This window comes from Grampus griseus, assembly GCF_964374135.1.
Source record: "Grampus griseus genome assembly, chromosome: 2".
Taxonomy (NCBI): domain Eukaryota; kingdom Metazoa; phylum Chordata; class Mammalia; order Artiodactyla; family Delphinidae; genus Grampus; species Grampus griseus.
This window is the reverse complement of record NC_139018.1, coordinates 84078021-84089532: the sequence shown is the minus strand read 5'-3', so window position 1 is coordinate 84089532 and position 11512 is coordinate 84078021. Positions and strand designations below refer to the sequence as shown.

The 11512-nt window shown below is 53.9% G+C and overlaps 1 protein-coding gene across 1 annotated transcript; it reads right to left on the bottom strand.

The window, feature by feature from the left end:
- Positions 1–8777: 8777 nt before the first annotated feature.
- CHST14 (carbohydrate sulfotransferase 14) lies at positions 8778–10690 on the bottom strand. The gene has a single exon (XM_082647047.1). The coding sequence runs from the start codon at positions 10685–10687 to the stop codon at positions 9557–9559; it is 1131 nt and encodes a 376-aa protein (XP_082503173.1). The 5' UTR covers positions 10688–10690; the 3' UTR covers positions 8778–9556.
- Positions 10691–11512: the final 822 nt, after the last annotated feature.

Sequence of the window (11512 nt, the reverse complement as noted above, 5' to 3'; positions counted from 1 at the left end):
CGGAAGACTGTTACACCCTTGGTAGTCGGTGGCATGTGGTATGTGTGTGTATGATGTGCCCCATCACTTCCCCTGGAGGTCTAGAAGGGGGCAGAAAGAGTCAAATTTCTAAAACAGCTTAAAGGGGCTTTTGGGTGTTCCAGCCAGGCTATGAAGGCTAGCGTTCACCACAGTATGTTGAAGGTGCCCCTCCCCTGGGGTGTCCCTCTTCTTCCCGTACTATTCTGACTTCCTGTCAAAATCTGCTCTCCATTCATGGTCAAGGCGCTAAAAGGGACTGGTAAACAAATCCATCATAAGAACCCAAGGGATAAGACTTCCCAGCTGCTCCCTGCAATGTGGAGAACGAGCACAGACTGAGAACCAAGCTCTCTGCGTCAACCCCGGCTCAGCCTCTCAGTAGCTGTGTTGTGACAGCCCTCTCTTAGCCTCAGCCTCCGTTTCTGTAAAATGGAGCAGTAAAATCCGTCAGAGAGTCACTAGGAGCGTCAAGCATGCAGGCCAACCTGAATCTAACCAGGAGGAGACCATCCGAAAATCCAAATTGAGGGACATTCTGCAAACGACTGATTCGAATGCTTCAAAATGTCAATGGCATGAAAGACCAAAGAGGGGGAAGAAAGGTGGGAGACTGTTTTAGATGAAAGCAGACTAAGAAGTCATGACAGCTAAACACAGGGCATGATCCTTGATTTGGTTCAAAAAAGAAAAAGTCAAAAGACATTATCCAGACAATTGGGAAAGTTTGAATATGGATTTAATACTGTTGTATTAATGTAAAACGGCTCAGGTTTGATTGTGGTACTGGGTTACAGAGCAGAATGCCCTTTTCCTTAGGAGATACATGCTGAAATATTTTGAGAGTGAAGTATTACGACGTCTGTAGTCTATCCTGAAATGATTCAGCAAAACTTATATACACAGAGAGATAAAGCAAATGTGGCAAAATGTGAAATGATGAATCTAGGTCTATGGGTGCTAACTGTACTATTTTTTACAACTTTCATGTAGGTTTGAACATTTTCAAAATAAAAGATAGGAGAAGAGGTATACAGACATCTCTTCACAGAGGGCCTGGCACAAGGAAATAGTTAATCAACTATGATTGTTTGACCTTTGCATCTACAAAGGGATGATTTCATAAACCAAAAGAATGACTATAGAAAATGGAATGACAGGCTCTGGCCCGGGATGGTGGCAGGACTCCGTGTGCTGGGGCCTTCCTGCTCTGCCTGCCCCTCAAGGGGTGATGACGGTGTCCCTGACACAGAGCGAGAGCTCCTCCTCTCACCTCTGGGAGGAGGACATCCTGGCTGGCCCAGCCCAGGCCATCGGCCGTGTTCACAGCCTGGCCTTGAGACTTCTCTGTGGAAGGTAAGAGATTAGAGCTGGAAAGGACACTTTTAATCCCAGGCTTGATGGCTGCAGCCTCCCAGGTGAGGAACTTGGAGAGCAGACGGTACCTTTGTGAGAATGAGAAAGAGGTGCTCCTTCCTCTGGGAGACCCAGCCCATGTCCAGGCACTGGCCATCCAGTCGCACACAGCAGCCCTGATTAATCCCGTGTATGTAATATTAGCTTCCATTAATTGAACGCCAGGCATGTTCTGTGACTTATTTTGAAACCTCACAACTCTTCAGGACAGATGTTATTTTGCTCATTTCAATTGTGGGGGAAAAGGCTCAGAGGCTTGTTCGCTTGGCCCAGCTAGTAAGTGTCTGAGCAAGAGAGCAAGCATCTGAATCTAGGACTACTGAGCTCTCATCCCACTGCCGCTCCCCAGCCTTCTGTTTGTGCAGAGTTTTATGCCATGTCGAACTCCGTTCCTCGTGTGGTCTGCAAGTCCCCATAACTCCACAAAGTAGAGAAGGTAACAAGTGAGGAAACTGAGAGAGAGGGGACTTGCTCCAGATCATCAGAGGCACGTGGCACAGTCTGGAATGTAGGAATCGGGTCACTCTGTGTCCTTAAGGGACTCCCTCCCAAATAACCATTGGAGGCTGTGACCCACCTCCTCCGGAAGCCTGAATGGGTTAGGAACAAATGAACATGGCCCCCTTTCACCTCTGCTTTAGGGAAGCCATTTGACTATTGAAAGTTCCTCCCTTTGGGGAATTCACATGGTCACACTTTGACTCCCAGGCTCCTCTCTCCGTTTTACTCTTCATGACATCTGTCCCTCACCTATGTTCCTGCCAGCCTGCATGGCACCCCTTCCCTCCTATATCTCAGCAAGCCCAGGACCCAGCCCTGCCTCAGCTGCTTCCTCCATCTCCCAAACCTGTGCTATTGTTTCCTTAGTGGAACATCTCTCCTTCCTTCCAGGCTTCTCCTTTTATGAAGCAATATGCTAACCACCAGATAGATGTTCACTGTGATTCTTGATTTGTCTTCCTACAGAAGTTCTTCTTCCTCTATTCCCCTTGCTGCCCATCTATCCATCCATGTACTTCCTCATCCATCCATCCACCCATCCATCCATCCAACTACTTATCCATTTAGCCATTCATCCTCCCATTCATGTATGTACACACACACACTTACTCACACATCTATCCATCCATCCATCCATTCATACATCCATGTATTCATCCATCTAATCATCTGACTTTCCACTTATTCAACCTTTATTGAGCACCTACTAGATGCTACAAATACAAAGAGAAACAAAGTCTGGCCCTTGTCTTTGGGAAACTCCCGGCCTATAGGGCAGGGGTAGACAAGTATCACCATGGGTTGAAAGCTCTCCTAGAAGTATGTATTAGGGACCATGGGATTTCAGAGGAGGAAGGGGCTAACTGGCCAGTGGCTGAGAAAAGCCTCAGGGAGGGCCAGGCATCTGAGCTGTGACTCTGAGTCCCCTTCTTTGTTCTCTTCCTCCTCTGTGCCCATCGTTCCCCCAGTTCTCCATCTATTCATTTTGTTATCTGTATGTACTTGGGCTGAGGGCAGTCTCAGTGGATAAAAATCGAAGACTCCGCCCCTAAAGTTGCACAGGTGCTGGCTTTTCCCTCCTGGCTTTCCTGCTTTCGTTAGGCCAGTCTTCTGTTTCATCTGTCAGACCAGGTCTCTTTTTATTGCTGGACACTTGCACCCAGGCACCACCACCCCCACCTTCCAGGGGATGAGCCTGCCACTGAATCCAGCAGTTTCTGTAGAAGAGGCTCATTATAGCTCCTCTCACTGGGAGGCAGGGAGGGGTGTGTGTGTGAGGGAGGTATGCCTGGACTTCCAGGGATCAGCTGGCGCCCGGTTTGGCTTAGCTCCTCAACCGGAAAGCCTTGCCCCATTCCCCCCACCCCTGCCTAGCCAAACCCACTGTTCTTGGGCCTTCCTCCAGGGAGCCTGTAGCCCTCAGCAGCACTCAGGGGCCAGCCTGGACCCCAGCTCCCATGGACTCCTCTGTTCTGATGGCCCCTCTGGTCACAGTGCCTGGACTCTTGGGACTCTGCTGGGGCTCTGGTGGCAGTTTTAGGGGCAGCTCAACTCGCCAGGGCTGCAGATGGAGAAATGATCCAGTGGATAGTTGATGACTTCCTGCCCCCTGGGCTGCTGTGAGATTGAAACCTGGCTCCCTCTAGCTGCAAACAGTCACTGAAGTAGTGGCCCAGCAGGTCTGGGGGCACTGCAGGGCCAGTGGTAGGAGTAATACAACAGGTTCCTCCTTCCTGAGCTCCTCAAGCCCCTCATGTTTTTCTGTCCCCCAAGCCCCACCCAAAGGCTGAGGCTGGCAAAGCTTTCCTGCTGGAGGGTTGAGGGGCAGAAGAAGACCTGGCGTGACCTTGGTTCTCCTTATCTTCTCACAATGGCACAATCAGGACTAATGCTGTGATTCTCTTTGTTTCTGTGAGGACTCCTGTGCAGAGGGGTCCAGGACCAGGCAGTATGAAGAGCTCAGTAGGGGGATTCTGCAGAACACCTGGTGCTCCTGGGCATGAAGATCCCTAGAAGCTCCCTTTAGGGGAATTTTGCTTCCCTCTCAGGCTGCCTCTGGCATTTAAGTCCAGCTGGATGATAATGTTGGGAGGAAGCCTAGACTGTATCCCCTGGGAAGTCTGGGGCTCTAGCAGCCAGACTCAATTTTGGGGTGAATCTGCTCTCAGCTGAAAGGATGTGAGCCTATGAGAGATGGGAGCTAAGCTAAGGTGATCACCAATATCCACCCAATTAATGACAGTGACACAAACCAAAGATAATCAAAACCTGCAGTGAGTTGGGTAAACTGCAAAGAAAACATCCTGAAAATGACAGTATGGGCATTTGGGCACGATGATGGTACATGTTTTCCAAAGCCCAAAAAAAGAGCAGGGTCAGCAGTCCTGCTATAAAGCCAAGGAATGACCATGGGGAAGAGTTTAGTTCAAGATCCCCCAGACATCTAGAGGCTCTTGCTAGGCCAACAGCTGTTTTCTGTTTGTTGAAAAGGTCGTTATGTCAACAGAACCTATGGGACCAGTGCCCGTAAGCTGGAGTAGCCAAATTGGGTCTGTGAGGCAGCCGGGGAGGTGCCCTGCTCACATCTCCTTTCAAGAGAACCTGCTGTGAGAAGTGTTATTGGCGGATAGTCCCCAGCCGTTGCACCTTTCAGTCTGCTTCAATGTTCATGTCCCCCCATTTCTGCCCAGTGGAGGACTCCTCCAATAGGCAACCTTTGCCGCTAGCCTTGCTGAGATTTTTAGAGCTGCACTGTAATCTGAGACTCTTCCCACCCAATTCTTCCTTCCCGCTCTCCTTTCACAAGTGTCAGGAGACACTTCCTGCCTATTCCTGCTCCCTTCCCCCTTTATCCTTCACAGCTGTTTTCTCCTATAAATCTATTTTATTTTATTTTTGGCTGCGTTGGGTCTTCGTTGCAGTCTTAACCACTGCGCCACCAGGGAAGCCCCTCTTCTGTAAATCTCTTGCACGTCTAATTCTGCCTTGGCATCTGCTTCTTGGAAGACCCGACTGAACATCTACTATATTCATGGTCTAGGGCTTCCCTGGTGGCACAGTGGTCGAGAATCCGCCTGCCAATGCAGGGGACACGGGTTCGATCCCTGGTCCAGGAAGATCCCACATGCCACGGAGCAACTAAGCCCGTGAGCCACAACTACTGAGCCTGCGTGCCACAACTACTGAAGCCCACGCACCTAGAGCCCGTGCTCCACAATAATAGAAGCCACCGCAATAAGAAGCCTGCGCACTATAACGAAGACTGGTCCCCACTCGCTGCAACTAGAGAAAGCCCACGCACAGCAATGAAGACCCAACACAGCCAAACATAAATAAATTAAATAAATAAAATTTTAAAAAAAGAAACAGAAATACTATATTCATGGTCTGGATCTACTGGAAAGTAGATTCTCAGGGTGGGCAAATCTGGGGAATTTTATAATAGCTGGAGAGGTCTGTGGAGTGTTGGGAAAGAGGGTTGGAGAAGGACACCAAAATTAGAGAAAATGAACAAGATGCTTATCAGCAAATGCAATGAGCTGGATAATTCGTGATGCATTCGACGGAGCTGGATTTTCATCTCAATGCCACCACCTCTTTGGACAAGTCATTTAGGATTACTTTCTTCATCTATAAAATGGGAATACTTTTACTTACCTTGCTGGGCTGTTGTAAGAAGGAAGAGGATGATGCATGTAAAGCACTTCACAGCACGGCTGGCACAGGTGCTCTCAATTCAGAGTACCTATCGTTAATTCTTATTTCCCTTTAGGAAGAGAAAGAATTTCTCTCCTCTTGTTTGAAGCCAGGCAGGGACTGGTTCGATAAATAAAAGCACTGGATCCATCCTGGGAGGGGGCCCGCAGGCTTGGTCCCCTTTCAGCCTCTGGGAAAGGTGAGGGCTCTGTATTTGCCCAGAGGGCAGGTCAGCGACTCCATTTGGACCTTGTTGCTTCCTGCAGAGGGTCCGTGCGGTGGGTGTGGGACAGAGGTAGGAGGGGGAAGGGGAGGGGAAAGGACCTTAGAATCTAAGGGGAGGTGGTCTCTGGGTGGTAGCTTCAGACGCCTCGAAAGATGACCCAGAAGTGGAGCCTGGAGGTGGAGTCAGGACCCAGACCTGGAGGGCCGGGCCCCTCTGGGCTCCTCCCCTCTCCTTGTTCATCACCCTCAGCTGAGAGAAGTTAAGCTGCTAGCCTCATCCCCCTTGCCCAGGAGAACTCAGTTGTCTGGGGACTTCTTCAGAGTCACCAGGCAGTGGCGTAGGGCTTGGCTCCTGGGGATGAGGGCAGACCCAGTGAAAGGGAGAATCCCAAGAAGAAACAGCCCAGGCATCTAGTCCCGAGAATGCCCTTGCCCCGCTCCTGGTGACCCAGAGGCTGTCACACACCCCCAGCTCTGGCCCGGGTGCCCAGTGTAAGGCAAGCCCCACTAGGGTTAGCTGGACCCGCACAACTCTCTGCCACCTCCGTGGTAGCTTCTTTTAAGAAGTCCATTCTCCTGAAAGGAAAGGTAGATGACAAATTAAGTCCCTCAGGGGCTGATTCGAGGGAGAAGAACGACGGTAGGTTGCAGTTCACCTCAGGAGGCCCTCTCCCTCTTACCTCAGACCTTCCTCCCCACACCACAGGTGTCTGGTTCTGGCTGTCAGGGTGCTCTGTGGCCTGGCACCCTTTTCCGCCTGGCCGAGAGTAGCCAAGAAGCTAACCACATCAAGCACTTCGTCTGTCTCCCACTCCTCCAGGGCAGGGACCGGTAAATGTCAGCTGAGCTGAATTGGGTTCTCTGCAAATGAAGGAATGAAAGAACTGCAGAGGGAGAATGTATGCAAACACCCCTAAATCCACCCCCATTCACCCTTCTCACCCTTCATCTTCCTTAGCCTTTCCATCCCCTCTTCTCTCTCCCCTCACCTTCCATATCTCCCTCTCTCTCTCTCTCTTCTCTCTCTCTCTCTCTCTCTCTCTCTCTCTGTCACTCTCCACACACCCCCCATCCCCATAATTTGGGAGGCACACGGACCTGGGTTGCACCTGCTCCCATAATTGGGAGGCACACAGACCTGGGTTGCACCTGCTCCCATAATTGGGAGGCACACAGACCTGGGTGGGACTTCGGGCAGGATACTTAACTCTCTCTGTGCCAGTTTCCACGTCTGTAAAACAGGATGACACCTGTGGAACCGGGCTGTTGTGAGGTTGAAAGGAGATGAAGCAGACACAGCAGCTGGGCTCCAGGCTGCAGGGCTTTGGGAAGGGGGACTGAGTAGCCGCTATGGGTCCGGAGTGGCAGTTCCCAGCAAAGGAGGAAGAAGCTGGGGGCGGGGTGGGGGTGGGAGGCTCCTGAGGGGCCAGAAGCTCAGAGAAGATCTGACTGGTTAGCAGAGGAAGTGGGTCATGGGTCAGAGAAGCCCTGCCCAGAGGAAGCTCCGCTCTCCAGTGCTGGGTGGATGCAGTGTCCTGGCTTCTCCCTTGTCCCCACTGGTCTCTGAGGGATCAGGTGTTCAACTAGCATTTCAGAGAACACCTATGGAGCCAGCTGCTGGGATGGGCCCTTTAACTCATTTTGTCTTCATTCTCACAGCGATCTACGTAAGATAGGCATTATTATTCCCACAATACAGAGGAGCACACGGAGGCTCCGAGAGATAGGCAGCTGGTGAGGAGTAGAGGTGGGACTTGATCGGTCCAGAAGACTCCAAGCACAGTGCCGTCTCTAATGCAGCGAGATGTGCACTTTGGTTCTGCTGGGTCATCGACCTCCTGCCAGCCCCTTGGGCTAGGTTCTGGGAATGTCACGTGAACAGGACAGACACGGTCTCAACTTCCCACAATTCACATTCTTGGTGGGAGAGAGTGACAAGTAACTGGATAGATACAGCAGCGCATGGTAGGTGCTATCTGAGGTGAAATCCCAGGACCTGAGGATCAGGTCCTGTACAGGGGATCAGTTAAGGCCTCCTGGTGAGTCATGGCAGAGAAACATGAGTGACTATAGGAGCCCCCTCCCCCAAATTTGGGGAATATGGTTGGTTTACTCCTCCAAAGTCAGGCCAATAGCAAGGCTAGGTGTAAGTGACATTGGCAAGGAGGCTCTTCCCGCCTCCGTCCCTCACCCCCTCTGGCACCACTTCTCACCACAGCCCCAGGTCCCTGAAGTACAGCAGTTCCCACTGGGGATGTATGAAATAGGACTAACAGAGAAAAGCCAGCTCTGACCTTGAATCTCTCCCGTGGGCATGGCTGGCACAGCCTCCTATTCTCCATCTCCTGGTGGGTCTGGGATCTCTGGAGAGCAGTGGGGAACGGTCACACTGAGGCCTGCCCTCTACTACCCTGACTGTATTCCTCCCACATTGCCCACAACTTCCTCTGAATCTAAGTCAGCAAAAGACCGCCCCTCACTCAACCTTCTTGCCTTCCTTATAATTCTCAATGCCAGGAATAACCTCCCCTTGTTCGCACGATGATCCCCCTTTTCATCTGAGAGCCTCCTCAGTCAAGAAGTATTCCTGCCTAAGAGGAGGAATATCTCTTACCTAGCTTCAGGGAATAATCGTGTAGATGTGCTCTAGACCTGGAGCCATTCCTAATGGGGCTTGCCCTTTGGTGGCATCCCAGAAGCTGAGTCAGTGATCCGGTATGGCTTATGGGAAGCTCCCAAAGGCTCCATGGTATGACGATGGCCCACTGCAATAGCCCTAGCAAGTTACAGCTCGTCTTACCTTCTCTACCTTCAAGCTCCCTCTCCTGACCTGGGGAAAGAGACATCAGGGGGTCTTGGTGGACACACAGGAGCTCAAAGGGAGAATCAGAGATGTTGACTTTGTATACAAAATGGCTTTATTAAAAATTCAGCTATTAGGAAAACAAAGCCTTCTCAAAGGTTCCATCAAAAAAGTACAAATTTTAAATAAATGCATCAGAAAAGTGGCAGCCAGATACATAGGCCACAGTCACAATCCTGGGGGATGGGAAAGAGTGCCCAGAGTCCCAAGAAGAGGCTGGGCACAGGGGTCTTTGGATGCTGCAGGGCCAGGTCCTGGAAGGCCCCTTTCAGTTTTCCTTTCCTTGGAAAAAAAGGGAAAGAACCCGGCAAGTGTAGGAAATTCTAAGTCTGAAGCGGAAAGATACAAAAGTCATTTAAAAAAGGCACGACTGCTGACTCCAGTCCTGAGGCACATGGAGTGGATGAACGGGTGATCAGAGCCACAGGGCCCCCGGCTGTGGTCATCTCCTGATTGGTGCCTCCTCTGGGTTTGGCTACAGGTTAAGTTAAGGTGGCTCAAGTGGACTGCACAACCCCTGCAGGCAGGGCCGTGGAGCCAGTCTTGAGAAGAGGTGTGTTGCTACACTAGCAAACTGGTATCTAGCCCTGCCAGGGCAAGAAGGATCACACTGGCTCCCAAGAAATCCCCCTATGGAGAGCACCAGGCCATCTGTCTAACCCTGGCCTCTGAAGCACTGTGTGCACCCACCCTGGATAAGGAACTTCCAAGGGCAATTCTTCCCACATAGGCATCTGGAGAAGCCCCAGGCCCCAGAGCCAGGGTTTCTCTCTATGGCAACACAGAAGGTGGCATTGTCAAAACCAGTCCCCAACAACTGCTGGCCCACACCCATGGTCACTTATGACAGGCCTCCCTGGTGACGTTAGGCAGTGGGTAGGCAAAGAGGGAAAAGTCCAGGATATACTTAGGCAGCACGTCCTGCAGCAGGGCCCGTGGGGCACTGCACAGGTGGTAGTGCAGGCTTTCGGGGCTGGCCGGCCGGTACCAGGCCTGGCGAGCTGGGAATCGGACATGGGGCGGTGCCCGCACCCACTCCAGCACCTGGTTGGCATCTGCCTCCAGTCTCTCATAGGAGCCCACAAAGTCGTAGTGCACGGCACAAGGCTGGCACAGGTGGTACACGGGCATCCAATGCTCGTTCATGCGCTCAGGGTCCTCATCCACCAGGTATCTCAGGAACTCGGGGAAGGTGACATCGTCCCCCGCAGGGCTGGGCCCCGCTCCAGCCCTGTACCGCCTCACTATCTCAGCCCCATAGCGCTGCTGGTACTCTCGGATCTCGCCAAACTTGTTGCGGTAAGCAGAGAGAAGGCGTTCCAAGGGGTCCCGCACAAACAGGAACTTGAAGTAGTGCTGCAGGCGGTAGCGAATCTCATCAGGCCTTAGGTCTGCCAGGAACACCAGGTCGCTGCGGTGGTCCATCTTCAGGCGGACGTCCACGTTGTCCAGGACGCCCGCCAGCACCTTCAGCACCCGCTTCCAGTTCGAGCAGGCCACCTTGGGCACGTAGCAGTAGAGGAAGCGGTAGCGGTCATTCACGAGGATGTGGCGCAGCAGGGTGCGCCGCTGCCCCACCGGCAAGTCCCAGGGGTCCCGGGGCATGCCTGGTTGTCCGCACACTGCTCGCAAGGTCCGGTTACGGACGTCCTGCCTCACCTGTAAGTCCGAGTCCCCCGCATCCAGGGACAGCCTCCCAGGCCTGGGGACCGTCCCACGCCAGACCGCGTCCTCGCGGTTGGGAGGGTGCAGAGGAAGGGGCTTCATCTCGGCCAGGATGCCACGCTCGATCATGAGCAGCAGCCCGCTGGAGGCCACGATAACCGCGAACATCAGCATGGACGGCAGCAGCAGGGGCGGCCCGCCCAGCCCGGCCCGGGCCCTGCCCAGTGGGGCCCGCCTCAGCGCCCGGCCCAGGGGCTCGGCGCCATTTGGGGCCGCCAGCGGGGTCAGCGGGCGGGGGAACATCGTGCTCCCGGGGCGGGGGCCTGCGCGGGCCCGGCCGATCCGAGGGCTGCCCGGGAGGCGGGCTCGGGCTGGGGGCGGGCCCGAGGGCTTGGGCCCGCGGAGCCGGGATGGGGTAGGGGAGCGGAGCGCTGGCGGGAGGCCCCGGCGCGCGCGGGGGTAGCCGACTCCCGGGCTGCGGCACCGGAGCGGGCGGCGGGCAGCCGGCGGGCGCGGCGAGGGACCTGGGCCGGATGTCCCGCCCGGCCGCTCTCCGCCCCCGGCCCCGCCGTGACACAGGCGCGGGGGCGGGCCCAGGCCGGGGGCGTGGAGAGGGGCGGGTACCCCTGCAGCGAGGGGGCTGGGAGGGCGCGTGCGGACCCTCACCCTGGAGAGGGCGCCTGAGCCAGGGCCGTCCCGGTCCTCCGCGCTTCGGGTTCAAAAGCTGCCGAGGCCCCGAAGGCAGGAAAGACCCAGGCCGCGGTTCCCTCTCCCGCGCAGCGCGTGCCCTCAGGGAGCTGGAAGGAGAGGACCTGCACGCAAAGCCCTGCCGCACACTCTGGCCCGGCCGAGCCCTTACTCCAACAGCGGGTCTGGAGGCAAGGGGCTTCCGCAGTGCCCTCCAGCGACTCCCAAATTTGAGTCCCAAATTTCTGGAGGTCTTAATTGCTGTAAGCAGAGTCCCCAGTGTGCTCCCCCTACCCGCCGTGTCCTGGCCACTCCAATAAAGAGGAACTAGACGGCCAGGCACTGACAATGGCTCAGCTCTATGGTGACCCTTAGATTTAAGACAGTACCTAGTGGTTACAGTGTTTATCCACTGGGGAATGCTGGAATGTCTGGAAATGG